The sequence below is a fragment of the Tarenaya hassleriana genome, unplaced genomic scaffold (genome assembly GCF_000463585.1).
Source record: "Tarenaya hassleriana unplaced genomic scaffold, ASM46358v1 Cleome7, whole genome shotgun sequence".
In the NCBI taxonomy this organism is placed as follows: domain Eukaryota; kingdom Viridiplantae; phylum Streptophyta; class Magnoliopsida; order Brassicales; family Cleomaceae; genus Tarenaya; species Tarenaya hassleriana.
Genome location: NW_010969548.1, coordinates 2,501,479 through 2,529,347, shown reverse-complemented (window position 1 = coordinate 2,529,347; position 27,869 = coordinate 2,501,479). Strand labels below are relative to the sequence as shown.

Genomic DNA, 27,869 nt, shown 5'->3' with positions numbered 1-27,869 from the left:
CGACCCGACAGCTCTCCTTGCAGCATTCCTCCCGTCTCTGTTCACTTACACCGAAGGAGTTGTCAGAGTGCAGACGAAGGGCATAACGAGGGGACTCACGTTACTATACAACAAGCAGAAGAGGTTCAATTCTCTTACAGTGTTTTTCTTCCGGCACGAGATTGTGGTCGTTTGGTGAGTGAATGTTTTGGTTTGATGGTGAAACAGGTTTGCTGAAGTGACCGAGTGGTCGGATAAAGCGTCTGTGAAGGTGGCTGTCACTGTGGATGCACCCTCTGTTCTGAAACTCGTAATGGAGAGGCTTATGGATTCTTGATTCTATCAAAATCTGCAGATATTTTAAAGCTTTTTTTTAATTGATTTTTCTCTGTTGATGTTTAAATAAAGGTTGTTAACCTAATTTCATTGCATGAATGAACGAGATTTTCTTTAATGAAGTGTCAATTCATTCTTTGATGGATCCAAGTTTGGGTGGACTAGTGATACAAAATATATTCTCACTCTGGTTTCAAATCCAAGTGTGGGGAAGGACATTCACCTGGGCTTTCCCGGTATGTAGTCGGGTCATCCAAAAAAAAAATTCATTCTTTGATGGTCTCTGACGTGATCACCATGCATGCATGCGCACGATCTCCGAGTTGGTAGAAACTATTGGGGCTAAAATCAAAATTTAGAAACTTGTGGGGGTCGAAACGTAATTAAAAAATTGATGTAATGAGAACGTGGTGGAGTTTCTTGACTTCGTCAACGTTCTTCTTCTTCTCTCTGGGGCTGCAACAGCAGACACAACTCAGAAGACACAAAGATCCTCCTGTCCGTACACTTGTCACTATGCTTCTCTCTCGACGTGCATTCCTCTCCTTCGCTCTCTCCCACTACCTCTCTCCTTCCCATTCTACCTTCGATCCGAAATTCCTCCGTTGTCGTGTTCTTCTGATCCTCGTCCATGGATTCTCCCATCGAAGACGACGAAAAGGAGGCATTGGCAGCGCTCGACCCTGTCCCGCCGCCGCGTAAGACCCATTCCTACAGCCAACAGTTTGATCACCAGAAGCCGCACCACCACCACCAGACCCGCAAGCACAGTCTCGACGAATCCGGCGCCGTCTATTTCGACTCCTCCGATGAAGAATTCTCCGCTGAAGGAGTCGTCATCGTAGACGGCACAGCCGCCGGAGAGGATTACGTCGTCGTCACGCCTCCGTCTTCGTCCTCGCAGCCCAGCGAGAATGGCGGCAGCGTCGCGGAGGACGGCTTCGAGCCTTTGCCGGAATTCGTCGGAGCCGGCGGAGGCGCCGGGATATTCAAGGTGCCAGTGCGCGCCGCGGTGCATCCCGGACGGCCTACGTGCCTGGAGCTCCGGCCGCATCCGTTGAGGGAGACGCAGACTGGGAAGTTCCTGAGGAACATCGCTTGTACGGACACGCAGCTTTGGTCGGGATCGGAGAATGGCATGAGGTTCTGGAATCTGGAGGACGCGTACGAGGTCGGCTGTGGAATCGGTGGTCAGGTCCGGCGAGGGGATGAGGATACGGCGCCGTTTCATGAGTCGACGACAACTTCGCCCACCATGTGTTTGATGATTGACCACTGTAATAGATTGGTTTGGAGCGGTCACAAGGACGGAAAAATCCGATCTTGGAAGATTGATCAGCCTGTGGATGATTCCAATCCTCTCAAGGAGGGGCTCTCCTGGCAAGCTCATCGCGGTCCTGTCAATTCTATTGTCATGAGCTCCTATGGTGAGTTATGTTCCATTGTCTGATTCATGGCTGTGATTCTGAGCTTGTGGAAGCTAATTTCTGGGTTATGTTATATATATTGTGCATCAATCAATAGTTTCATACATTGTGGCTTGTGATTAATCTATGGCTGCCAAACCGAGTTGTGAGTTCTGTTCCATTGTCTGATTCATGGCTATGATTCTGAGGTTGTGAAACAGAGACCAGAGACTTGTTTCTGCGTATGTTTTCCCCTCTCGAGCGAAATGTGTGATCATAGTGGAGGCCACTTCTATGTTAAGATACATATATTTGCTGTGCATCCATAGTTTGATACATTCTCTCTTGTAATCAATCTATGGCTTCCAAACCGAGTTGTATCTTGCAATATAGTCAGTCTATTTTCAGAGTAAAAATTATTTTATAATGAGGTATATGCGGATTCTTGAACCTATCCTTGTTAATATTTTTGGGGGGATGCAGGCGATATGTGGTCATGTTCTGAAGGGGGTGTGATCAAAATATGGCCTTGGGAATCCTTAGAGAAGTCTCTTGTGCTTAAACCCGAAGAAAAACACATGGCTGCGTTATTAGTGGAGAGGTCTGCTATTGATTTGAGGAGCCAAGTTACTGTCAACGGTACATGCAACATATCTTCTTCGGACGTCAAGTGTTTGTTAGCTGATGCAGTTCGAGCTAAAGTGTGGGCTGTGCAGTCCCTGTCTTTCTCAATCTGGTAAGCTTTCTTCTTTTGGAATGCTGCAACTTGTTAAATGTGATGGGTTTGCTTTTTTGATTGGGGGTCAGAAAGAAAGATAAGTTTCCATTAGACTTTCGAAATTTTTTTAATAGGAGATTTATTTTGGTCTTGGTTTCATCGTGATCTCTCTCTATTTGTGCAGGGATGCTCGGAGCAAGGACCTTCTGAAAGTTTTTAATGTTGATGGTCAAGTTGAAAACCGGGTGGAGTTGCCACCGGCACAAGATCAACAAGTCGAAGATGAAATGAAGGTGAAGTTTGTTTCGAGCTCGAAAAAGGAGAAACAGGGATTTTTGCAACGATCACGTAATGCCATAATGGGAGCAGCGGGAGCTGTCCGTCGAGTTGCCACAAGAAGTGCAGGAGCATTTACAGAAGATACTAGGAAAACTGAAGCAATTGTGTTGGCTGGAGATGGTGCAATCTGGACTGGATGCCTGAGCGGATTGCTTATTCAGTGGGATGGAAATGGAACCCGCTTGCGAGAAGTGAATCATCATCAACGGCCCGTGTTGTGCTTTTGTGCTTTCGGGGATCGGATATATGTGGGTTATGCAAGTGGTTACATTCAAGTTTTGGATCTCGAGGGGAAGCTGATCGCGAGCTGGGTTGCACATAGTGACCCTGTGATAAAGCTAGCCACTGGGGGTGGTTTCGTTTTTAGCTTGGCTAGTCATGGTGGTTTACGAGGATGGTATGTGGCATCTCCGGGACCTTTGGACAGCATAATCCGATCAGAATTGTCTGAAAAGGAACCTGTTTATGCCAGACTAGGCAATACTAGAATTTTAATTGGCACCTGGAATGTTGGTCAAGGGCGGGCATCTCATGGTGCGCTTATGTCGTGGCTTGGTTCTGCCACATCAGATGTTGGCATCGTCGTGGTTGGGTTGCAGGAGGTAGAGATGGGTGCAGGTTTCCTTGCCATGTCTGCTGCCAAAGAAACGGTAAAACTCCTTTTGTTACAGTTATTTCATTCATGTAATCATTATGGTTACAGAATATTGGTCATTCAGATAAACTGCTTTCTTTAGCATGCATAAAACTTCTCACAAAAACGCGTACATCAAGTCGGGATTAACCTTGTCTTCTACTTATTTGTATTCATATCAATAGTCTTTGATTTTGGACTGTAGGTAGGGCTTGAAGGAAGTGCTGTCGGGCAATGGTGGATTGATGCCATTGGAAGGGCCTTGGATGACAAGAAAACTTTTGAACGTATGGGTTCAAGGCAGTTGGCAGGACTGCTCATTGCTATTTGGTAAGTGTAAAGTTCAGTTAAACACTGAACATGTTTCAGGATTACTTCCTTTCACAACATCACATGTTGTAATTTTCTCATGTAGGGTGAGGAAGGATGCCAGAACACACATCGGGGACCTTGATGTTGCAGCTGTTCCATGTGGTTTTGGACGTGCCATTGGAAATAAGGTATGTCTTCACTGTCAATTTTGACCGATGCAATGATGAGGTTCTTTGTAATAAATCATCTGTCTCAAAGTCTCCAACCCGCTGAATTGAGGAGGGAACTGAAAATGGAACCTAGGTTTTCCGTAGAGCGCATGATTAGTTGCCTATCTCATATGACTTGGAGTCAGTCCTTTGTCATGGGACTTTCTTATGCGGTTAACTTGTGCTTGTTTCAAACCAGGGAGGTGTGGGTTTGAGAATTAGAGTCTATGACCGGATTATGTGCTTTGTGAACTGTCATCTGGCTGCTCATTTGGAGGCTGTTAATCGGAGAAATGCAGATTTCAATCACATATACCGGTCAATGGTCTTTACCCGAGGGCCGAGTCTACATAATGCGGTAGCTGGTATGGTGCCATACCTGTTTTTGTCTTGCTCACTTGGCTTCTCCACATATTTATTTTGGCTCCTTTACTCTTCTGGCTTGCCATGGTCCCTCTCTCTTGCAGCTGGTGTCTCAGCAGCATCTCATGTCCTAAAGAGTAACACTGTATGTTCTTATCTGTTCTTACAAAACTCCACGCTTTAACTATGTTGTTGTTTTTTTGTCCCTTCTATTTTTTAAAGTTTTTGTCTTCTTTGTGCATAGAATTCAAGCGCCGGCAGCACAGAAGAAGCGAGGCTTGATTTAGCAACAGCCGATATGATCGCTTTTTGCGGTGATTTTAATTATAGGTTGTTTGGTATAACCTATGACGAAGCAAGGGACTTCATCTCGCAACGTTCTTTCGATTGGCTGAGAGAGAAAGATCAGCTTCGAGCAGAGATGAAGGCCGGAAAAGTCTTCCAAGGAATGCGCGAGGCTTTAGTCACCTTCCCACCCACTTACAAATTCGAGAGGAACCGTCCTGGTCTAGGAGGTAACGACGGATCGGGAATTTATTACAAGTATCTGCTAATCAGAATAAATTTTGATTTTTTCGGTGGTGTTCTCTCCAGGATATGATTCTGGGGAGAAGAAGCGAATTCCTGCATGGTGTGATCGAGTAATATTTAGGGACAACCAATCAAGCCCACCGTCCGAATGCAATTTACGATGCCCGGTAGTTTCATCGGTCCTAATGTACGTTTCATGGCGAACTCTCGATATTCGTCCTCCTCCCTTATCTCTTTGGTTTCCTCATCCTAACATTCACTCTGCATTTTCTGCAGGTATGAAGCTTGCATGGATGTGACGGAGAGCGATCATAAGCCCGTGCGTTGCAAATTACATGCTAACATTGCTCACGTTGATAGATCCGTGCGGAGACAGGAGATGGGGAAAATAATTAGGTCTAATGAGAGAATCCGAACCATTTTCGAGGAGTTGAGTTTGGTTCCAGAGACAACCGTGAGCACTGACAAGATTCTTCTCCAGAGTCAGGACACTGCAGTCATTACAATCACAAACAGTTCAACCTCGGATAGAGCGATCTTCAGTATTGTTTGCTCGGGTCAGACGTTCGTCCGGGATGATGGAGAGGAACCAGATTATCATCCAAGAGGCTCCTTTGGTTTCCCTCGCTGGCTTGAGGTATTGTTTCGCATCGATGTTAATCAATGTTTCGCCCCATTCACGATTTCGCTATTTCGGATTCATAATTTAGTCCATAAAACCTGACTCTAGGAGGTTTACAGACACAATGATACTAGAAAATCATAACTTTTGCAAAACAGAGGCCATATCAAACTCTTTTTCACATTTCATGTTCATATGACCTATCTATAGGTCTTTCCAGCAGCCGGGATGATAAATCCCGAGGGCACTGTCGAAATTAAGGTTCATCACGAAGATTTCCACACATTGGAGGAGTTTGTGGATGGAATCCCGCAGAACTGGTGGTGCGAAGACACTCGGGACAAAGAGGTGATCTTGATGGTTTACATTCGGGGCAGCTGCTCGACCAAAACCACAACCCACTCTGTAAAAGTCCGTCACTGCTTCTCGGCTAAACCCTTCAACCCGACGATTGTGACCAAGAACCTAGGCGGCTCCCGTCATTATCAGTCGGAAGCTAGCCTCCGAAGTGGCAGTACTCGACGGGGTATTCGCTGAATGATCATTTCCTTCGACATGACAACAACTTTAACTAGATCTTAGACAGGTATGTATCTACTACTACAACCTCGGTTACTGTCTCGTCTAACGGTTAGAATATTTGGGCTTTACCCGATTCTTTGATTCCTTGGAAACATCCATTTTTTTTTTTATCAGAACCATAGATTTTTGTTCAGACTGTTCTACATTTGAATACATCTGATTTTTCTGTTCCTTTCCTAGTACTGTTTATTACACTGAAATCACTCTTGTCTTGACGCTTCTGAGAACATCGAATCACATCGGTTTTTAGAAGTACAAGATTACATTTATACGGTAGCTCTTAACATAATGTTGTCGGCCATATACGATATACAAAACATCATCACCATGACTCATCCTTTGTCTCAGAGAGCATACATTCTCTTGTTGTATTCTCCGTTCAGAATCTCTGAATCGGAAGCCATGCGAGACACAGAGAAGGAACGTGACTTGCTCCTCTCTTTCCTAATGCTCCTGAGCTTAGACTCCTCCATCCGGTGCATGACCACGCAATAACACATGGCACCAATCGTCGTCAGCATGATCGTGCCACCGATCACTGTGGCACAGACGGCCAGCCACATCTCGTCCTTGCCCACCACGATATACGTGAGAGAGACGAAAGCGATGGATATGAACAAACAAGCCAACCACATGAGTTTGTTGATCACGAACACAAGCCTCTTCTTAGCCTTCTGTTCGATCACCACGACCGAAGTCTGCACCACAACGACAGCCAACGAGATGAACAGCGCCAGGCTGTCAAAGACGAAGAATACGAGGAACGGGGCTTTGTCTGCTATATGAGCTTGTCCTAACAACGGCCCTTTCGACGGGTCCTCCTCATATTGCCCGGGAATGGTGAATATGGCAGCGAATGCAACCGTCGCGATCAGGACAGCCACGACGGTTGCTGAGTTTATGGCGTTGTTCAGACCGCTGATATGAAGCTTCTTCAGTCTCTTGGCGATCTTCTGAACCCTGACGCCCGTCTGCTGAGACTGCTGGAGCTGAGACTTGACCTCGTGCTTTATGTCGCTGACCGTCTGCTTAAGTTGCTTAGCCGGGTTCTGTGGCCTCCCGAGATCTTTCGCCGTCGCAGCTCCTGCTTCCTTCAGAACCGACACCAGTTCCGGGTTTCCGATCCTTTCAGCGATATCGAGAACCGTCTCTCCAGCCTTGTTTATAGCATTGAGGCTGATGCTATCGAACGAAACCAGACATCGAACTATCTGCAGTAAGAAACGAGCAGGCTTATGAGCTCTGCAATGCCCCCAAAAGATCATGAACTGGAAACCTAGATGATGTAGAGTCTAACGGTAGTTACGATACAGATAGTAACATGCAGATTTCTCTACATTTACAGCAGATTCACAAGAGATATCGTCATAAAACTAGAACTAAATCGATGAGAAATCACCACCTTAGTACGGCCCTTGTTTGTGGCGATATGCAACGGTGTATTGCCCTTATTATCCTCCAAGATCAAGACAGCGGGATCGGGTTTCACCAACTCGAGAACGATATCTTCGTTTTGACCTTTAACAGCCATGTGAAGAGGTGTTTGCCCCTTTTTATCGGTTCTAAAACCCGTGGTCGGATCCTTACTTACCAAAGACTTAACCACTTCCAAATGCCCCATCCGAGCCGCAGAATGAAGCGCCGTTTTACCATTGTTCTTAGCTATCTTTGCCAAGTTAGAGTCCGTATCGAGAAGAAGATTCACGATATCGATGTGGCCTTGTGTTGCAGCCGTGTGCAAGGCAGTCGTGCACGATAAATCCGTCGTCATTGCCAAGTTTGGAAATGTCTCCAACAGTTTCTTCAACACCTCTGCAAGTGATCAAGCAAGGTTTTTAGCAGTTAAAAAACGTAAGGAGGATTCAAAGGGTAGCCATGGAAGGGAGGCCCTTACCGAGATGGCCATGCTTAGCCGCGACATGGAAAGGATCAAACCCATTTCTTGCGGGAATCGAAGCTGTGTCAAGATCTATATGCTTCAGCATCTCCTCAACCACAACCGAAAACCCGTTTTCCGCTGCTGCATAGAGAGGAGTCTCCCCCTCTAGATTCTGCTTCGACATTAACTCTTTCAGTTCTTCTCTGCTGTCACAGCTCCGGAAAATCTCGTTAACTTTGCTCAAGTTCCCTGTCCGAGCTGCGGTATGAAGTGGTGAGTCTCCTCTTTTACCGGGTGACTCGTTCTTCTTCTTCCTCTCACCGCCACCACCAATGAAACTCAGCTGTCTCTCCATGGCTGTACGGAAGCTTTTCTGCCTCTCCATGAACATTGCCCTGCCGAAACTCGGGAGTTTCTCCATAACTCCACGCTTGCTCGGCTGATTCTGGTTATTATCCATTGTTACACCCAGAAAGCTCTGTTGTCTCTCCAGTGATCTTCCCTTGCTTGGCTGAATCTCCACGTTCACGCTGGCGAAACTCAGCTGCTTCTTTAAGGCTCTCCCTTTACTTGGCTGATTCTCTGCAGCCACACCTCTGAAACTCTGTTGTTTCGCCATGGATTTTCCTTTGCTCTGCTGATCCTCTTGGGTTACACCGCGGAAACTCTGTTGCTTCTCCATCACTGGTCTCGTTGAACCATTCTCCTCCTCCATAACAACCCCCTACTCTTTTCGTCGTTATCAACAAATCTCTAACGAAATTCGATTCCCCAATCTGAAAACCCTAATCTAGTTGCCCACAAATCTCGAAAATCAACGCCTCCCCAAATCTAAAGACACCAACTTTTCAATCACCTCGAGCAACCCATGAAAAAATTTCCCCAGAAAACGGACACTGATTCAGGAAAATATACCAGACCAGCTTCAAATCAACAGAACAACCTTATTTCCACAACAACCGGAAGAGAAAACCAGCTTCCCCTGAAATGAAAACGCAGAGGCTGCCGATTGTTTTAAAGACGGAAAATTGATGCAGAAACCCGACCGAGATGATCGTAGAAGAAGAAGAAGAAGAAGAAAAAATCAGGTTGCGGTTGTTTCAGTCACTCTAAATCTGAGAACCCATCAGCTAGATTTTCAAAAAGGGTTTGAAAATCTTTAGCCTTTCTGCTCTCTCACATGTAAGAACTTTCGTCCCAAGCCATTGATGAAGCCGAGGAAGATGCTCAGAGAGAGAGAGAGAGAGAATCTGAGTACAAAAGATGATCCATCAGCAGCTCAACAGTATAGCAGCCACCCCTTTTTTTTTTTGAAGTAATATTATTTTTACACGCGTTCATTCCACCAGTGCTATACACAGATTTTTTTTTTACAAATTAAGAAGGTTTTTTTTTTAAGAAGATTTAATTCGCAAGAGATGACATTATTAATTAACCGTTCGATTTCCTAATATATACAATATACTCCTCTAGATTTATCTGAAACCAAAAAAAGAAAAAAGCGGAGGGAAAAATACCAGTTCTTGTCTTTTATATCTATAAACACGATCCGTAAGTGAAAACATTACATTGCGCTCGTTGTATGTAAGAACGATAGTGGAAAAATGGTCAATTCTTTCCACTGTCTTAGTTACCGATGAAGCAAGATATCAAGAAACCTCAAAATTATTTGAATTTATTAAAAAATAATAAAGGAAGTCTCAAAGTTGTATGAAGATTCTTCAGATTATTTAGAAATTTTTAGTTTTTCTTAAACTCCAAAATCTTTATTTTTTGTGATTTTCCGAAAAAAAAAATTAATCGGATGGGTTCGAATATATATATATATATATATATATAATAAGACCTTCTATTTAACATTATGGGCCGACATTTCGAGTCGTCATATAATTATTATCGAATTGAACTTATTTTAAAAACTAATGATTATATTTCAAATGATAAAAAACGAATAAGTTTTAAAAAATATTTTTTTTAAAAATATAATTGAATTCGAAACCAATATAAATAGAAAGTAAAATAAAAATAAAATCAATACAACATTGAATAGAAATATTTTTAAATTTTTAAAAACACACTAGTAAAAAAAAATAATCAAATGGAAATGTAATAAAACTAAAAAGTATTTATCCCACAACTAATATCTCAAACCTCTACTTAAAAATTGATATTATGTTGCAACTCGTAATTTATATTATAAAGTCTTTTATGAAGAAAATGTTAAGTAACAAATTTTCTTTGGCCCGTTGCATGAAACAAATAACAAACAATCGGATATTTTGGCAATGTGTCAGCAACCTTTCAAACAAACAATAGCAAAAGGTATTGTTTTGGGGGCGACAAACTTAGTCAAAGTTTTGATATCTAACCTTTTATTGAAGAATTAGTTTAATAAAATCTCTTAGTAAAACATTGTGAAGAATATTAGAATTGGCTATTAAATTAATTAGAAAAAAATATAGAATATAATAACATTCGGTAATTTTAATGAAGAAAGTCAACTTTGGCGTAGAAATATAATTTCAAAAAAAATAAAATAAATAACTAAGATAGAAGAAAATTCAATTAAAATATAATTACACATGATCCATGATTGGTGGACTATAATTTTAACGAATAATGAGACAAATAAAATAAGGAGTAAGCGCAAAAAAGCAAGTGGTCGGCTTATTATTATTCAACTTCTACTATACTTAAGTTTTGTTGTGGCTCTGGTTCTTTGACATTCATACATATATATATATATATGTATGTATTCAATTGAGAGCCAAAACCATATGTTGTCATTACCGATGGATGGATTAATTTCAATTTTAAACGATTGGCGTAATCAAAATTATATTGCTTGTACATGTCACATCAATCATTAAACCACATACATATACTGTGTAATTAATTCTTTGACAATTTTGTTGGATAACTCTATTGCATACAGAAAATATTCACAAGTAAAATTCTAAAAAAATTTATATTTTGCAGGAAAAAAAATCCTGACATGCTAAATTATCAAAGCTTGTCTCATAGGGATGGCAACCAACTAAGCCTGGTGAAAAGAAAAGGTTTGTGTATTATTTTATTAAATAATTAAATTAATTATCCAAAGAGATTATAATATATAACAATCTACAAGGGAAAGGAGTAACCACGGAGATACTTGGAGTCGACCCCCGACTCGCCCAGTTCTCGCGACCTGCATCTTGTTCCGACCACATCGTACGATACCGTAAACAAGACAGAACACATCGGGTGCTTTCTATGAAAACTACGACGCAAAAAAAGGGCATTTTCGGGGGGAGTCCCCCAGCCTAGTGGTTAATGACAACCCCCTCTACCATGAGGTTGTGGGTTCGAATCCCAGGTATGGTACTCCCCTTGAGCCGGTCAGCTTTACGAAGCTGGTTTACCTGCTCTGCGTGGTTTGCCGGCTACTGCGTAGGGCGGTGGGTTTTCTCAGGTCCGCGATGCTGTCCTGATGCCGTTCTCGTCCGGCCTATGGGCTGATAGGCGTTGCGGTGTCCGGTGTCCGACCCGAAGGGTTGTAGGATAGGGGTTTCCCATCGTACCAAAAAAAAAAAAAAAAAAAAGGGCATTTTCCGTTTGAGTTTCTGAAGTAAGGACAAAGGTTGATTCTTAGAACACTGCTTCCTACTTGAACCAGATCGATATCGGCTCTTTTGTGCAAGAGCTTTACTGTGGACTGTTAGAGTCCCACATCGGAAATATGTGGAAACAATTGAGTCAAAATAATACCATGGACACCCTCTCCCAACAAACTATGAGTTCTAACCATGAGCTTTGAAACTTTGTTGGGACCCATTATTAATGAGTGGATTGCATCAAATTGGTATCAAATTACATAGACTATGACACCTGGATGAACAAAAACTAGGACTCCAGTTATGCAGGTTCAGATTCTAATGCATGGATGTTGCATCATATTTACCAACACCATATGTCAGTATCTCTAAAAAGAAATATAAGCAGGAAAAACTCTCTTACATCTTCTTCACTGAGAAGTCCCCAATGGGCGTCAAGAACATTATTTACCATGAGGTCAGAAGTCAGCTCGAGTGGATAAACATCTCCCTGCATACCACAGAAAAGCTTAACACTGAGGTAAAGTTCACCCATTTTATGACTTACAGGCAAGAAGACTTGATGGCATGCCATGTGAGGAGCTCAGGTTTGAGACGTGAAAGCAAGACAAGAAAGACGCCAGAATTGTAACTTGCAAGCTTCAAGTTTTTTCCCTTCAAAAGACTAGTCCGATATAAGACCTGTAGACAATCAAAGATTCTGCAACTACTATTGGCAGGACAAAATTATTATTCAAACCAGATGTCATATCGGATGAAGCACATATAAGATACAAAACAGTAAAGGAATCTAAACATAGCCAATTGATAAAAACCACACAGCCAGACATGAAAAGGAAGGGGGAGGGGGGAGAACCATTTGTTCATAATCCTGTATATTGTTTACTTTTAACTTCAGAAAATTGACAAGTTTCGGTGTCAGTTTTGTAACATAATTGGAAAAATAAGTCTTGTAGGCAACCCAAACATAGTACGGAAGTAGAATAAATGTAAAGTTATGTCAAACAAAAAAGGAAGCTGACATAAAGAAGAGAAACGCACACCCCTGAAGTAGTATCGATTTCAGTGACCACGGCACCCTTTTTGGAACCCCCAAGAGCACGAGTAACAGGTGCTTGCTCCTGGAGATCTGGATAGGATGCTGCTGAAAATCGCCAAAATGGAGCAGATTCCCCCATCTTCTCCCTTCTCAATGCAATCTAATTAAAGAGAATTTGCCAATGGCATTTTTCTTAGATAAGCGAGAGATTGGAACATATTCCTTTATGTTTAAGATCTGAAACGTGTAGCTATTACATCCGCCATGACTGATTATTAAAAAGGAAGAATTGGATGATAAATCTTGAGGAATAGTAAAAAACATTATTGCAGTTCTTCAAAGAACTCAATACCTTTCCTGTCCGGGCAATTTCTCTGATTCCAAACTTCCTCAAATTTCTTTCAACAGCATTCATCTTTCCAGGATCTCCTGTCACCTGCATGGGTAGCTTAAATAATAACTACAGGAACTAAAATAGGTGAATTAAGGAAACAGAAAATTAGCTATTCAACTTCTACTATACTTAAGTTTTGTTGTGGCTCTGGTTCTTTGACATTCATACGCACTACTCAAGTACTCAGTGCCCCAGTAAAGACTAAAGCAAGGGAAACATAGTATTCAGAAAGCAGAATATCAGCACAAGATAATTGAGCAAACAAAGTTTTTTCAACTGAAGCTCGTAATGCCTTCTTATCACTAGTCATAACATTAAGACAGAGAACAAAACCAACAGCGGGAATGAAATATCAACACAAAAACAAGTATAAGCAGGTGCACCTCAATAGAGATTGCATGCTCCGCAATATCCACGATTTTTGCTCTGAAGGTGTCAACAAGCCACATGATCTGTAAATTCGTTGGATCAATAATGGTCTATGATTTCAGGGAAAAAAGAAAAGAAAAAGAGGAAAATGGAAATTTTCTAAAAATTAGAAGCGATCAGGGAACTGATTATACTCTCAGTTCCCTAGAGGCAAGGAAAACTACTTCTGCTCGGTATTCTGGATGAGCATTCACTTTTACTAGCATCAGTTCACGCTCTACCTGTGGTTCACTTGAGATATCTTCAACCTACTTGACAAGTTAAAGTCATGATCTAGGGAAGGGAAAAGGCGATAATGCATAACTCATGAGCATACAGATGGAGAGCAAAAAACCCAGTTATAAGTAGTCCTCAGAAGTTCATCAAGTTCAGAAGATATATTGCATTGGAAAAGCATATCTACGAGAGTGATAAGATGTTAACGTGGTTAAAGCAAGAAACAGAACCAACAAAGTTTTCTACTTCTGACCTGTTAAGCATATCCAGAAAAAGTATAGCAACAGGGACACACCATATTTCACCAAGAACACGTTGAATGCAAAAATTGATAAATACCATCTTCAAGAATGTGAGGTTGGTAACTTCTGCCAAAAAAATCATGACTTTACAATATAATTGTATGGAATAGTATTACCTTTAGAACGTTAACGAGCTTCTAGAGTTGCTCAATGACTTGCTGAAGTACCCTTTCAGTTCCACAGACAACTATGGTGAAGAGTGCCTTGTCCCTGTTTAAACCGACTGCAAGACTCTCAATATTGTATCCTCTCCTAGCAAAGACTCCTGCAATCCTGTTAATCATTCCTCTCTCTCTCTCGTCCCCAACAAATACCGAAATCGTGTGCTTCTTCACCCTATTTTTATGAACAAAGAAAATTTTAATAATTGTTGATAAGAGGCCGTTCAATTCAGATATATCATATTGAGAACCTAAGCATATGGGTATATCTACAAAATTATGCACAGAGGCAACTAAGACGAGCAAGTAAAAATTTAAAACAACTGAGGATCAGAGATTGGATTCAACCACATCCAATATAAACGTGGAATGTGAAAACTCAACCTCGATATGCAGTCAACAATGGCAGAATAGTGTTCATTGGTTCAGCCAGGAAAAAACCACAAACCACCACAACCAAACAACTGTCCTTCCAGTTAAAACCGATTAATGCCAACCATAAATTGCATTGAATCAGCTAATTTCATCTGAGATGTGAAATTGAATCCAATTATGAAACAGAATAAACAATCGTCGAAGATTTCGGAGCTCTAACAAGGAACGAATAACAAAATCAACCAGAAGCGAACGCCAACACAAACAGCGGACAAAATGACTGTACTTTAATTTTTGAGTTGTAGAAGAAGGCGCGGAGAAAGATGCATCGGAGATCTTCTCATCGACACTTCGAACAGAGAGCGACATTCCGTTACACTGGGCATCGCTACTGTTCGTAGACTGAATGAGGGGATACAAAATCTTCGTCGGGAACGACAGAAGCGTTGAAGATCCGTGGGCGAGGGAAGATTCGTCATACGAAGACCTCAAGCCGCGAAGAGATGATGGTGCGGTGCTGAAGCAGTCGAAGTGGCCGCCATTGGAGAGACGATGTAAGGAGTTGTTTTTTGCGTTCCAAATAATATGATAATATAATACATCTCTCTTTGCAGTAATATAATTCACATTTGGGTCACAAACTAATTTTAAGAAGTTTAGGTTACATTTCATAATTATATAAAACTTAAAGGGCCCCGTCGAAATGAGTCTGGGTCCCATGCGCACAGTCACTATTTTCTAAAGTTCAGAGGATGATTGAAAACGAAAGTCAAACCAAAGTCTTCGGAAACATACAAAAATTCCACAGCTCAACGCGATTCGAGGGATTTCATATTCGGTCGCTGAATTCCTTCGCACGCCAAATATGTCAAAGATTCTCCAGATCAAGATTTCCTCCAATCTCCCCAGAAAAATGTGATCTCCTCGTTAGATTTCCAGAACAAGAAGACGTTAATCAAAGGTCGCGCTAATGGCGAATCTCGCGGTGCAGCTGAAGCGCGGGATTTCGAGGCAATTCTCCACGGGGTCGCTGCGTCGGACTCTGAGCCGTCAGTTCACGCGCCAGACGTCGCACAACCCTCGCCGGAACAACATGCGCTTCAGCTTCGGCCGACAGTCGTCCATGGACCCGATCCAACGGAGCCCCGGCGGCTCCGGTTCCGCGGCCCAGCAGCTCGCCGTTCCCGACAACCTCGACGCCACGATGCAGCTACTCTTCATGGCTTGCCGCGGCGACGTCGCCGGCGTCGAGGATCTGCTCGACGAAGGGATCGACGTCAACAGCATCGATCTCGACGGCCGTACAGCTCTCCACATCGCCGCCTGCGAGGGCCACGTCGACGTTGCCAAGCTCCTCGTTAGCCGTAAGGCCAACATCGATGCCCGTGATCGATGGGGAAGCACGGTCTGTTTTCACTGAATTGCTTGATATATATGTTTCATGTTATGACATGATCACTTGATTAAGGTTTTGGTTGTGGAATTGCTTCAGACATAATACGTGTCTTCAGTTTAGTGTTAAGTTTTGTGGTGAGATGTGTTCTTTGGCTGTGGATTAGGCAGCTGTGGATGCCAAGTACTATGGTAACGTAGAAGTATACAACATCTTGAAGTCCCGTGGTGCGAAAGTTCCGGTATACTTTCACGGATCCGTCTCTGTTTTCTCTTTTATTGCATTGAAACTCAGGTCTTGGATGAGGTTTCATGGTTTGGATTTATATAATCAATGTCACTATGTTTGGTTAATGTTTACACATAAGAAGTTTCATATACTTACGATTTCTCCTTTATTTTAGAGAACCAGGAAGACACCAATGGTTGTCTCAAATTCCCGTGATGTTCCTGAATATGAGCTAAATCCACTAGAGCTTCAAGTTCGAAAGGCTGATGGTATCTCAAAGGCAAGAACTTCATTCTTTCATCTTTCTTGTGATGATCTTCCTTGGGATTTGTGCTGCTCAACACATTGTTTGCTTGTTTGCATCTATCGTTACACTGCTTATGGCGTAGTAGTGTATAATTTCTGTTCTAATCGTGCTGTATCCGATTCTTGAGTTTTTTTTTTTTCTCTCGTGTTTCAAATAAACTCTCTACCCTTATGAACTTGTGGTTGTGGTTGCTAGTTTCCTCTCATTCACTGTTTCGATTTTTTTCTTTTTACAGAAACTTCACTTATCATTTGTTATTTGTCCACACCTGATATTTTGTGCTGAGTTTTTAACTAAGATGGCAGGTTTCTGCTTACAGGGAACATATCAAGTGGCTAAGTGGAATGGGACTAAGGTATCTGTGAAGATACTTGACAAATTGTTCTACACAGATCCTGACAGCATGTACGTCCCTTTTTGCTCTTCACTGTGTTTTTTCTGAGTTAGCAATATGTCAGGAACGTCTTCAAACTTCTTCTTGCAACGATCCTGACAGCATGTATACCCGCATGCAAGGCCTGGTGATTTAGGGTTTTAGGATCTAATTCTTATTGCCATGAGCACTAAATTGAGGTCGTTTCATTTGTTGACTTCTAAAAATTACTTCATTTCACTTTGCTGTTTTCCACAGAAACGCCTTCAAACACGAGCTTACTATACTTGAGAAGGTCCGGCATCCTAATGTCGTCCAATTTGTTGGAGCTGTTACTCAAAATGTCCCCATGATGATAGTGTCTGAGTACCATCCTAAAGTAAGTTCGTCCTTCATTCTCGCCCTAGGAAGATTGTATCAGGTAGCGTCATGTTTTATTTACATATTAGGTGTTTCTTCATTAATAAGTAAGCGCATATCTGATGTGCAACGTCACATTGTCATCTGTAGATTAATAATATAGACCTGATGTTGGTATGCTTTTGGCGGCAGGCAATAACTTTGTTGTGTGTTGGTAACATCTAGGGTGACTTGGGGAGTTATCTTCAGAAGAAAGGACGTCTCTCTCCATCCAAAGTCCTAAGATTTGCCCTTGACATTGCCAGGCATGTACACTTTTTGTTTCCTTTTCCAGTTTTCCCAACAACTATGTTCCAGGCCCAAGTCTCTTGATATGAAATACAATTGAATTTGAAATCTGGCGGATAACGAGTATTCTGATGTTTTCCTTAGCTCCTTCACTGGTCTTTGTTGTTTCAAATGCTTGACCTATCATCTGCCTCTTGTTCTCAGGGGAATGAATTATCTTCACGAGTGTAAACCAGATCCAATAATCCATTGTGACCTGAAACCCAAGTAAGATAACTAGATGAAGTAGGTTAGGTGTGTTTTGATTGCAGATTACCTGTTGTGTCTCATTCATCGATTCCTGTTATCTAATATTTGAAATTTTTGTAAGGTGCCAGAAATATTATGCTCGATAACGGAGGGCACTTGAAGGTAGCAGGATTTGGGTTGACAAGGTTTGCGAAGTTATCGTCTGCAGAGTCTCTAAGTAAGTTTCTAAATGCATAATTTCATATCATTGATGCCAAAGCGACTTCCTAAGGAGTGCAATCAATCATTGAACTGTGGGCATGACGTACACTTAACATCTAGATTACTGAGAAGCTGAAGTTTTAAGTATAAAAACCGATTACGTTAAAATTGCCTGTACGAGTGATTTCCAAGAGGCAGTGCTGCAACAGTTTAAGCAGTTGACATTTCGTTTGTTATTCACAGGTTACTATCTGGCACCTGAAGTTTACAAAGATGAAGCCTTTGACAGAAGTGTTGATTCATACTCTTTCGGTGTTATATTATACGAGGTAACTTTTTATTCAGCCTTTGTGTCAAACATCTGCGGTTACGCTGCCATGCATATCTTGATGGCTGTATCTGAGATGGGCTTAATTCACTGCTTTAGAGGCTTTCTAGTGTAATTGAAACGAGTAAGAATAAGGTTTCCATTCTGCTTATATTATGAATAATCGTGATTTCTCCCATTGGATGATTTTCTAGCTTCCACGCTTTTAAGCTAATTCTATCACATCGTATCCGTGGCAATGTGTTATAGTGTCTTTCCTTAGATTAAATATATTTTTTGTAATTCTTCAGATGATTGAAGGAGTACAACCTTTCCATCCAAATTCTCGAGAAGAGGCAGCGAAACTAATGTGTTTGGAAGGAAAACGACCGTCTTTTAAGACCAAGTCGAAAAGCTGTCCCACAGAATTGAGAGAGTGAGTTTCATATGCTTATTATCAACTTTATAAACATATACAAGGCAGTGAAATCGCTTCAAGGTCTCTGTTATGGTAGTAATTTGCGCAGGCCTCTGTTCTAGTAGAGGTGGTTGTAGCAGTTCCTTTTGTTAAATTCGTATTATCCATTCTTGTTTCCATTGTATGTCATCTCGTCTCGGTCAGATTCTTAGTTACAGTCGCCCTAGCAACAGCGTGTGTATTTCTTTCTTGTCACTTGTGCGTTTTAAACGCACTTCTTGTGGGATAAGGAGGGGCTTGTAACAATTTAATTTGCGTTTGCAGCTTGATCGAGGAATGTTGGGATCTAGGAGCGGTTGTTAGGCCTACGTTTTCGGAGATAATTGTTCGTCTGGACAAGATCTACGCCACTTGCTCGAAGCAGGGATGGTGGAAAGACACTTTCAAGTTCCCCTGGTAAGGATTTCTATTAAGTCTTTCATTTTCAAGAAGGCAGAAGGATGTTCATGGGAAATTTTTGGAACATATCAAGAACGTTGTTAGAGAGAATAGGAATGGTCCCTTCACCAGAAGAAGCTTGAGAAAACATGAGTTAGCTCTTCTATAATAATATCGAATCCCGGCTTTCTCTCTCGTTTTTCCGCTGATTCTAAGTTCTAACGACGAAGAACTCGTTGAACGGTTTTTTTTTTTTTTTTTTTTTTTTTTTTTTTTTTTTTTTTTTTTTTTTTTTGGTTTTTTTTTTTTTTTTTTTTTTTTTTTTTTGCAGGAAGTAGAGGAGATGGATGCAGATGTAGGTGTATGTGATTCCACAAAAAGTAAAAGAAATGGTTAGGAAGTTGGACAACTCTGAAAGCTGTTTACACGGAAAGAAAAGAAACAATTGAGTTGGTAAGCTCTTGTCTTTGTACAATGTAAATGTAATACCACAAAATACTGTAAACCTTTTGTACACTACAGTCTATCTTAGATTATTTGTATATGATTTTATCAGTTTTAATTTTAAATAGAAACAACCTAAATTTAATTTTACACTGTTCTGTTTAACACAATTTTATGTATAATTAGAATCGAATTACTTGACCAATCCATACTAATCGGATGAGTTTTTATATAATCACATATATTTTGGATATATATTTTTATAACGTTATATAAAAATAATAATAATTGTGACTCCCAATTTCTAAAAAATGAGAAAATATGAATTGTTTCCAACCAGAATATGCAGCACGTGGATTTTTTCATTGGCTTTTAAATCATGATGTTTTATATATTTTCGTACCATAAATGATAAAATGAGATCTGATGCTTTTGTCGCGTGATACCAAAAGGAACACTACAAAAAAAAAATGTCTTCATCACCACCACCACCTTGGCATGGGGACCAAACACAGACACATTTCTTCACATCTGGTCTGAAACAGACCGGCCATTTCTTCTTGTGGGTTGTCATAGTGAATTGGATTCCTCAGGTACAGGTTCTTGCACACGATTCAGTCGGTTGTTTCGTGACACATTGCGGATGGAATTCAACGATAGAGGCATTGAGCTTGGGAGTCCCAATGGACTAATCAGCCCACGAATGCAAAGTTCGTAGAGGATGTCTGGAAGGTCGGGGTTCGGGTCAAGACCGAGAAAGATGGGTTCGTGACCAAGGAAGAGATTGTGAGGTGCGTTGGAGAAGTTATGGAAGGTGAAAACGCCAAAGAGATCAGAAGAAATGCATATAGATGGAAACAGTTTGCAAGGGAAGCTGTGATCTGAAGGAGAGAGCTCTGATAAGAACATTGACGAGATTGTTGCCAGATTTTGTCAAATGAAACAAAAATAGGAGAAAGAATGTGTGTGTGTATATATATATATAGAATTTTGTGTAATGATATGTTTTATTCATAATCAAAATGACATATAAATATATGAGATTTTTACACTGAATAAACAAACTAAATATAATGATAAATATTTCTAAATATATATTTTCCGGATTTGATAAGATCTCCATTATATGATATAACTTGTAATATTATTCAAGATCCGATATATCTCAACAATATATATATATATGTCTGATTCAGATATAGAAATATGACAAAGAACTGAATGTTCTACGAGATTATAACATTCTACATCATTTCACTTCATTTGGCAAAATTTATCAACTAGAACGTCGATATTCCTATCAGAACTTCCTCCTTCAGAAACAGCTTCCCTTGCGAAATCTTTCCACTTATCCACACTTCTTCTGATCTCTTGACCCTTCACACCTTCCATGATTTCACCGACGCATCTCTCAATCTCTTCCCTCCTCACGAACCCATCCCTGTCAGCCTTCACCCGAACTCCGACCTTCCACACATCCTCTATGAACTTCGCGTTCGTGGGCTGATCAGTCCAGTGCGGCATCCCAATCATCGGCACTCCTAAGCTCATAGCCTCGAGAGTCGAGTTCCACCCACAATGTGTCACGAAACAACCGACGGATTTGTGGGCAAGAACTTGTAGCTGAGGGCTCCAAGTCACTACTAACCCTTTCTCCGAAACCTCCTGTAGATAGTTTCTTGGAAGCTTGTCTGTCTCTGTTTCTCTTACCACCCACAAGAAAGAGTGGCCTGTCTGTTTCAGACCAGCCGCCAGTTCATGCATATGCTCGTCTTTTAGAACCACTAAGCTTCCGAACGAGACGTAAACCACTGAATTTGGTTCCTTCGTGTCTAACCAGGTGAGACACTCGTCGACTTTAGGGTTGAACAAGCTGAGTCCGTAGTCCTTATCGCCTGGTAATCGCTTGTCCAAGTACAATGACGGAACAGTCGGTCCTATGTTCTTCACAGGCCAGAGATTCTCCTCCATCCATTTCATCACCTGACAGAAAGAGATCAGATCAAATCAGAAAATGTATACACATACACATAATGAATCTCTGGGTGTGTGTGTGTATATATAGTGATGTAGCTCTCATACCTTTTCCTCCAACTTATCGAACGTGTTACACAACACAAGATCGGCTTTTTCGATGTTGGAGAGCTGATTAAGCACAACCTCCAGGAGAGACGGGTAGGAGCCTGACTCGCAGAGAAAAGACGGCAAATCGCTCGGACTCAGCAGAGGAAGAGACGGAAACGATGCTAAAGTAGGGTGATCATCTCTTCTAGATGGCACACAGAACGAACCCTTCCGGACATGGTAGTACACGACAGTCACAAACCAAGGTTGAGTGAAAAGGACAGCTCCGTACAAGCCATTACTCTTTGCAATATCCAACACCCAGGGGATAGAGGAATCATAAACGAGAGATTTGGGAGGAAATTCGGAGGATTTGAGCTCATCTATGAGCAGCGGAAGATGGTTCGAGATGCTGCGTTCGACTCTGTCCATGTATTCGTCCAGATCTCGGAGAGGCTCTTCCCCTTCTCGGAACCCGTTCCAGATTGTTACGACAGTGATGTCGTGTTGTGTTCTGTAAGGCTTTGAGGGCTTGTCCGAGACAATTACGAGAGTGACCTTAACGCTTTTTGAAGCTAAGCGTTTGCAGAGCTGGAGCATTGGCGTTATGTGGCCTTGGGCTGGATATGGTAGAGCAAGAACATGAGCTCCCTCCATTGTTTTTTTTTTTTTTGTTTTGGTTTTTGTAGGGTAAGTGTTGGTATTTCTGAATCTTTGGAAATGTATTTATATGTAAAGTTGTGAAATTTTCAGATATGGCGGAAAGGAAATTGGATTTGATGGCACTTCCCCAGTCTTGAGTTTTGACTGGTAAGCGTTTCTTGGGCCACACGTAAGGAAGTTTCTTGGGCCACACGTAAGGAAGTTTCTTGGGCCCCAAGGTAGACTGACGGTGACGTTAGTCCTCATGCACAGTAGCCACACCACGTGACGTTAAAAAAATCATAACCATACGTATAAAAAATCATGTGAATATCCTACGGTATTATTCTACACCAAATAAAAAAAAAATAAAAATGCGATGACGACCTTAAGAAGGCGAAGAGAGACGTAATGTATTTCCCTTGCAATCAAAATAAAAAATTCAATAAATAATATATTATAATATATATGTTATATATATATATATATAGCAGACCAAACAGCCGAACTGAATTTAGAAAAATTATAATCGAAGACGCATCTGAATACATTATCTTCAGAAAACTAGTCAAATCCAAATACCGTCGGATATATAATAATATGTTTTTCTTTTATAATCCAAAAATTCATTGAGCATTCGATCAAATTTCAATTCATAGAATACCAAAAAATTCATATGAATATCCATCTCTAAATAAATATTCAAATATGGATTTAAAAACAAAATTTGTCCTATTTTTTTTATCGATTGAGTCATTTAATTTTGGGTTCATAATTTATTTTTGTTCACAAAGACGTGTTTGTTATCGACTCGTCTTCTTATTATCCCTCAAATTTGAAATTTGGTACTCTATTTGATATAAATACAAATACATTCTTCGTAAAATATAAAAACTAATATAAATATGATTTCTAGTTTTACGACAAAAGTTATTTTCAAGAATGAAAGTTATCTCCTCTTGGTGCTGTTGGTTACCCAAACTAATGGCATTGAAATACGTACTCACTACTATATCTAAGATTAATCTCAATTATCTAAATTATTTTATATAATTTTAATAAAAAAATGTCGATATCATAAAGCTATAGAAATTTATTATATTTTATTATGGATAATCCGTCTTCGTTGGCACGTACGATTACTTTTTTAAATTATATTCATATAATAATTGAAGAATTTATTTTTATGAAATGAATCATAAGATTACAAAGAAACAATGAAAGACAGGAAATTTGGAGCCTTTGAAAACGATCCTTCTTTCGGTGACAGACAATGACAACCGTCCTTTGCCTCCCCTCTTTGTCGTCGACAGCCGTCCACGCACTATTATTCCACGTGTCGACCTCTCATTCGTCTGTTGTCTAATTACCTCACTTTGGCTAGTCTGGTATAAAATTTTGGACCCTCTAAATTTTTGTGATTTTCCCGTCACTAGGAATCCGTGACAAATTTGGTTCTTATTAGAAAAAGAATCACGGTAAAGAAATTGAATGAAATTAATAAATATTTTCATATTAGGTATATGAAAAATTCAATGTAAAAAATTATAATATAGTCTCATGAAAAATATATAAAATTTTACCAGACTACGAGATAAACACATAAATTTTATAAAACTCTAATTAAGTACATAAAACTTTTTAGAACTCCCAAATGAAAACAGAAGCTTTTGAGATTTGTGATTGAATCATAGGATATAACAAATTTCATAAGTTTGTGATAATTTTTTTATATAGAAAATGGATTATATAATTACTATAAACTGCAGATATAAAATGGTAGGCGGTGTGTCTTGTGGCTCATAACAAATATAAGTGGAAAATGATATCAGCAAAACCCATTCATCATCTTTATTCTTCCTTGTCTATTCAACACATGCCATTTTTCTACCGTTCATTCGATTGCAGATTTACCATTTAATTAATTATTAATTATATCCACATTTATATAATTCTCGAGTAGGGAATTAATTAATAATTATTATTATTAAAAAAGAAAAGACTCGTGGTCTTCTTCTCCGCTTCATCTTAAAACGACGGCGTTTTCTGTCCCTTTCTCTCCACTCTCACTCGCATGGGTTCTTATTTTTTGTATGCACATGTCCTTAGCTCTCCACATTGCAACGACGCCACTCAGGTCCTTCTCCCCTTCAATCTTTTTTTCCCCTTTCCCATTTTTATGGTGAAATTGAAAATGGGTCATTCCGAGGCATTTAGCTGAGAAGAAATTTTGCTTCTTTTGTTTTGAACTTCTGGGTTTCTTCGATATCTCGAGGTGTGAATTTCACGCTTCTTCTATTTAATATGCCGAAAGAAACGATTTTTAGGGGAAGATTGGGTAATCAATCTTGGGTTTTCTCTTCCCGGGTAATAAAAGATTCGATTTTCTCAAAGATTCTGTTTTATTAACACTGATCAGTGATCTTTTCTCATTGTAGTTCCCGAATCCTTTTGGCTCGCTGCTTTAGCTTCTCTGGGTATTGATTTATTGGATTTTCTCTATTATTTTACGTCGAGAATCTTCCATTGTGTTCAATTTCTCAAAAGTTCATGTTTCTTTAAGAATTGCTTTCTGGGTTTTTTTCTCCGTTGGGTTCTCGGCTGTCCATCTTCTTCTGTGTCTCCCCCCCCCCAGTTTATGATCTTTGATGATCTCTGTATATACGGCTAAATTGTCGTTACCGTTGATGTTGATGCCTTATTATGATATTTAATAAGAGGAACCGTCCTTGACAAATAAGAAAATTGGGGATATTTTCGTATCTCTTAATCTGTGATAGTCTCACATTCGTTTCTTTTATGTTCTGTTTATGGAGGTTCTTGGCTGATTTTTGTACCTTGTAACTGCAAGTTTTTTATCGTTCTTGATGAAGATTCTTGAGGGTTTAAGCTCATTCTTGTGTTCAATAAATCGGGGTTACTGTTTCATCACCTTGAACCAAAAGGATCCTAGGCAAGTCACCGAACTGGTTGCAGAAAGTTTGCAAAAGTAGGATCCTTTTCTTCTTTCGCACTCGTTTCCTTCGTTTTCTGAATCTGTTTTTCCCCGGGAAGTAATCAAGACCTCGATCCTTGGTTGCGTGGTATCGCTTTTGAAGTTTACATCAAGAAAGTTGACCTTCCTTCGACTGAGATTGAAGTTTAGTTCTGTCCGGAAAGAATTTCTCTTCTTCAGTGTCCAAATTTGTCTTGATCTTTGTGAAGTTTAAGAAATTGGTTCATTGCCTCATTGAATTCTCTCGCTCTGTTCTTTCCTCTATGTGCAGAACCGTTTTTTTCTCTTTTGCAAGTCGATGGCTTCTTCAGAAGGCGATGTACTTGTGCTGTCTTCTCATGGCGATTCATTTACCCGAGTCTTCGATATAGGCTTAGAAGAAGAAGAAGAAGGGTTTACAGCCTCTCCCGGCGATTTGCCATTCCGAGAATCCTCTACTTCAGCTGTGTCAAGTAACAAGAATATTCCTAAACCTCCCCCTCTCCCTCGTTTAACCTATAAGAGATGTCAGCCTTCTCGAAATCTCTCGGGCCTATCGCGTTTTGTGCCCAGAGAAACGGTAGAAACTTGGGACAAGCTTTTCAGGGAAGGAATCGGGGCAGATGTGTACGTCGTTACAGATGGCGATTCGCGTATTCCAGCCCATTCGAGTGTCCTGGTTAGTTCTGTTAATTGCTACCATCTGCATGGGGAAGTTTTATTTAGCATGAGGGATGATTTCTGTGTACATATGCAGGCTGCATCGTCGCCTGTTCTGAGAAATCTTCTGAATCAATCAAGGCCGAAGAACGGGACGAGACATCTCAAAATCCCCGGTGTCCTTTACGAGGCTGTCTACGTTTTCATTCGTTTTCTGCACTCTTCCCGGTACGTTGCCAATGCTTTTACGTGAAAATGGCTTCGCCCGTTCAAATCTTTCTTTCATCGTGTCTCACCCGTGAGGAAAATCTCTTGATTCTATGAAACTGCAGCTACGAGGAGGAAGAAATGAAGAAGCTTGTGCTCCATTTGCTGGTTTTGTCTCACTGCTACTCGGTCCCATCTCTTAAAAGAATCTGTGCACGTGTTCTTGAGGAAGGATGGATCAACAAGGAGAACGTAATCGACGTGCTTCAACTGGCAAGAAAATGCGACGTCCCTCGAGTTTGCTACAAATGCGTGTCGATGGTCATTAGGGACTTCAAATCTGTGTCGTCGACCGAGGGATGGAAGGTAATGAGGCGATGTAATCCTCTCCTCGAGCAGGAACTCGTCGAAGCTGTCGTGGAGGCAGACACTGTGAGTCTTTGTCTGTCTGTCCACCCCTTTCTTGTGATCTTCCCTCATGTTTCTTATGGACACACCCATTACTGACACGGGTATTCGTCAGCGGAAGCAAGAGAGAGCGAGAAAACGGGAAGAGAGGAAAGTGTATCTGCAACTGTACGAGGCCATGGAAGCGCTTCTGCATATATGCAGAGAAGGGTGCGGAACGATAGGGCCACGTGGCATGGCGCCGAGAGGGAACGGCGTCCCGTGCAGGTTTCCGGCGTGCAAAGCGCTCGAAGCTTCGCTCCGACATTTCAGTGGATGCAAGTCTAGGGTTCCGGGTGGGTGCCATCACTGCAAGCGGACATGGCAGCTTCTTCAACTCCACTCTTGTCTTTGCGAGGATCCTGACTCGTGCATGGTCCCCCTCTGCAGGTAAAGTGATTCAGTTCTTTTCCGTTCATCACGTTCAGACGATGATGATGATGATGATGATGATGACATGGCGTTTCTTGCAGACATTTCAAGGAGAAAATGCACAGCAAGAGAGATGAAACGAGATGGAGGCTTCTGGTGAATAACGTTATCGCTGCCAAGAACGCTCTCGGGCCCTTCTCCTCGTCTCGTTCCGTACTGTACAGAAGGCTCGTCTAAAAAAAAAGGGCTTTTCACTTTGTAAAAAATTATATATTTCCACAGTGAATAAAAATCTGTTTTCGTGTATTTGTTTTGTACGAAAATTAAATATTAAAAAAAAAGATTCGAACTTAATAATAAGATTTTACCTAATTCATGTCAGGACGCGAGGAGTGAGCCAGCAGACAAAAGACCGAAAGCGCGTGGGACCCACGGAAACTGATTCCCCTTGTACCCTTGGACTTTTGCGATCGCACGGTCTCTGCCTTCACTCCATGCGTTTCCCTAAACGCGCTTCTTCGAAACGCCACGTATCAGCTCAATTCCCACGTGGACGCATTGCTCGCGCGCGTAGAATTCACGCGTCCCCCCCCCCGGAGGACCAGCATCCGTAGTAACACCATGCGTGTGTGTATTACATTAAATATGTATATATATATACATGCACTCGGCTTTATTGTTTTTATTTTTTTTTTTGTCAAAGAATTGTTTTTATTTTTTATGACATTTTTTCTTTTGTTTGGAGAAAGTATATATATATTGAAGAAATCATATTTTCTCACAAGTGAGGTGACACAGAGATACGTTAGAAAGTGAGACAAATGGACTGACTTTTGGTGCACCTAAGGTTAGGGTAGACATCATCACACTGCATCAAACCGTGGCAGAAAGTTTGAAAATTTCAAAGAAAACAAAAGCAACGAAAAAAAAAAGGTTGACAAAAGGGGCAGACAGCAGAATTGGTCAAATATGTGTTGAAAAAAAAAAAGATGTAAGTTTCAAAAACGTCACTTTCACATTATTAGTTTATTTAATTTATTATACAAGCATGTTGAAATTAATAGCGACCTCTACC

The 27,869-nt window shown here is 40.8% G+C and overlaps 6 protein-coding genes and 1 pseudogene across 13 annotated transcripts in view; 4 read left to right on the top strand and 3 right to left on the bottom strand.

Annotated features, from left to right (window-relative positions):
- LOC104800932 (probable uridine nucleosidase 2) overlaps window positions 1-453 on the top strand; it is a 3,456-nt gene extending 3,003 nt beyond the window's left edge. Inside the window, exons 9-10 of the mRNA XM_010523946.2 lie at window positions 1-123; window positions 208-453. Of these exons, the coding sequence (XP_010522248.1) occupies window positions 1-123; window positions 208-316 (232 nt within the window). The 3' untranslated portion in view covers window positions 317-453. The remainder of the gene's footprint in view (window positions 124-207) is intronic.
- Window positions 454-768: 315 nt separating this feature from the next.
- On the top strand, window positions 769-6,202 carry LOC104800930 (type I inositol polyphosphate 5-phosphatase 13-like). Its single transcript, XM_010523944.2, has 11 exons — window positions 769-1,742; window positions 2,205-2,457; window positions 2,624-3,428; window positions 3,618-3,742; window positions 3,828-3,912; window positions 4,133-4,298; window positions 4,401-4,441; window positions 4,541-4,811; window positions 4,891-5,014; window positions 5,104-5,464; window positions 5,660-6,202. Exons 1-11 carry the CDS (start codon window positions 947-949, stop codon window positions 5,984-5,986), a joined length of 3,354 nt encoding a protein of 1,117 aa, XP_010522246.1. The 5' UTR covers window positions 769-946; the 3' UTR covers window positions 5,987-6,202.
- On the bottom strand, window positions 6,153-9,202 carry LOC104800931 (ankyrin repeat-containing protein At5g02620). The gene is made up of 3 exons (XM_010523945.2): window positions 7,926-9,202; window positions 7,434-7,843; window positions 6,153-7,242 (listed from the first exon to the last, which is right to left on the bottom strand). Exons 1-3 carry the CDS (start codon window positions 8,623-8,625, stop codon window positions 6,376-6,378), a joined length of 1,977 nt encoding a protein of 658 aa, XP_010522247.1. The 5' UTR covers window positions 8,626-9,202; the 3' UTR covers window positions 6,153-6,375.
- Window positions 9,203-10,960: 1,758 nt separating this feature from the next.
- LOC104800929 lies at window positions 10,961-14,964 on the bottom strand (annotated as a pseudogene).
- Window positions 14,965-15,205: 241 nt separating this feature from the next.
- On the top strand, window positions 15,206-19,578 carry LOC104800928 (dual specificity protein kinase shkC-like). Of its 2 annotated transcripts, XM_010523942.2 has the most exons (12): window positions 15,206-15,827; window positions 15,982-16,056; window positions 16,219-16,323; window positions 16,670-16,755; window positions 16,982-17,102; window positions 17,309-17,388; window positions 17,576-17,638; window positions 17,749-17,837; window positions 18,065-18,150; window positions 18,440-18,564; window positions 18,871-19,002; window positions 19,316-19,578. In XM_010523942.2, exons 1-12 carry the CDS (start codon window positions 15,393-15,395, stop codon window positions 19,320-19,322), a joined length of 1,404 nt encoding a protein of 467 aa, XP_010522244.1. In that variant the 5' UTR covers window positions 15,206-15,392; the 3' UTR covers window positions 19,323-19,578. The 2 variants fall into 2 exon arrangements, with proteins under 2 accessions (XP_010522244.1, XP_010522245.1); XM_010523943.2 differs by lacking the exon at window positions 19,316-19,578 and having other exon boundaries at window positions 18,871-19,006.
- Window positions 19,579-20,563: 985 nt separating this feature from the next.
- On the bottom strand, window positions 20,564-22,196 carry LOC104800927 (UDP-glycosyltransferase 74E2). The gene is made up of 2 exons (XM_010523941.2): window positions 21,511-22,196; window positions 20,564-21,411 (listed from the first exon to the last, which is right to left on the bottom strand). Exons 1-2 carry the CDS (start codon window positions 22,147-22,149, stop codon window positions 20,683-20,685), a joined length of 1,368 nt encoding a protein of 455 aa, XP_010522243.1. The 5' UTR covers window positions 22,150-22,196; the 3' UTR covers window positions 20,564-20,682.
- Window positions 22,197-24,167: 1,971 nt separating this feature from the next.
- On the top strand, window positions 24,168-27,508 carry LOC104800926 (BTB/POZ and TAZ domain-containing protein 3). 7 transcript variants are annotated; one of them, XM_010523934.1, is made up of 7 exons: window positions 24,168-24,271; window positions 25,401-25,787; window positions 25,866-25,996; window positions 26,101-26,407; window positions 26,499-26,812; window positions 26,896-27,021; window positions 27,177-27,508. In XM_010523934.1, exons 1-7 carry the CDS (start codon window positions 24,209-24,211, stop codon window positions 27,406-27,408), a joined length of 1,560 nt encoding a protein of 519 aa, XP_010522236.1. In that variant the 5' UTR covers window positions 24,168-24,208; the 3' UTR covers window positions 27,409-27,508. The 7 variants fall into 7 exon arrangements, with proteins under 7 accessions (XP_010522236.1, XP_010522241.1, XP_010522240.1 ...); XM_010523939.1 differs by having other exon boundaries at window positions 24,169-24,271; window positions 26,896-27,052; window positions 27,177-27,248; XM_010523936.2 differs by lacking the exon at window positions 24,168-24,271 and adding an exon at window positions 24,278-24,409 and having other exon boundaries at window positions 27,177-27,506.
- The last annotated feature ends 361 nt before the right edge of the window (window positions 27,509-27,869 follow it).

What these genes read in the sequence shown, in the direction of transcription:
- LOC104800927 (XM_010523941.2), bottom strand. Translation starts at nt 22,149, where the DNA reads ATGGAGGGAGCTCATGTTCTTGCTCTACCATATCCAGCCCAAGGCCAC. An exon ending in TCGATAAGTTGGAGGAAAAG is followed by an intron (nt 21,412 to 21,510) that starts GTATGAGAGCTA and finishes TCTTTCTGTCAG; the next exon opens with GTGATGAAATGGATGGAGGA.
- LOC104800926 (XM_010523934.1), top strand. Translation starts at nt 24,209, where the DNA reads ATGGGTTCTTATTTTTTGTATGCACATGTCCTTAGCTCTCCACATTGC. An exon ending in CAGCCCATTCGAGTGTCCTG is followed by an intron (nt 25,788 to 25,865) that starts GTTAGTTCTGTT and finishes GTACATATGCAG; the next exon opens with GCTGCATCGTCGCCTGTTCT. An exon ending in CGTTTTCTGCACTCTTCCCG is followed by an intron (nt 25,997 to 26,100) that starts GTACGTTGCCAA and finishes ATGAAACTGCAG; the next exon opens with CTACGAGGAGGAAGAAATGA.
- LOC104800931 (XM_010523945.2), bottom strand. Translation starts at nt 8,625, where the DNA reads ATGGAGGAGGAGAATGGTTCAACGAGACCAGTGATGGAGAAGCAACAG. An exon ending in GGCTAAGCATGGCCATCTCG is followed by an intron (nt 7,844 to 7,925) that starts GTAAGGGCCTCC and finishes GATCACTTGCAG; the next exon opens with AGGTGTTGAAGAAACTGTTG. An exon ending in CAAACAAGGGCCGTACTAAG is followed by an intron (nt 7,243 to 7,433) that starts GTGGTGATTTCT and finishes TTCTTACTGCAG; the next exon opens with ATAGTTCGATGTCTGGTTTC.
- LOC104800930 (XM_010523944.2), top strand. Translation starts at nt 947, where the DNA reads ATGGATTCTCCCATCGAAGACGACGAAAAGGAGGCATTGGCAGCGCTC. An exon ending in TCCCTGTCTTTCTCAATCTG is followed by an intron (nt 2,458 to 2,623) that starts GTAAGCTTTCTT and finishes CTATTTGTGCAG; the next exon opens with GGATGCTCGGAGCAAGGACC. An exon ending in GTAGTTTCATCGGTCCTAAT is followed by an intron (nt 5,015 to 5,103) that starts GTACGTTTCATG and finishes CATTTTCTGCAG; the next exon opens with GTATGAAGCTTGCATGGATG.
- LOC104800928 (XM_010523942.2), top strand. Translation starts at nt 15,393, where the DNA reads ATGGCGAATCTCGCGGTGCAGCTGAAGCGCGGGATTTCGAGGCAATTC. An exon ending in CCCGTGGTGCGAAAGTTCCG is followed by an intron (nt 16,057 to 16,218) that starts GTATACTTTCAC and finishes CCTTTATTTTAG; the next exon opens with AGAACCAGGAAGACACCAAT. An exon ending in TCGGTGTTATATTATACGAG is followed by an intron (nt 18,151 to 18,439) that starts GTAACTTTTTAT and finishes GTAATTCTTCAG; the next exon opens with ATGATTGAAGGAGTACAACC.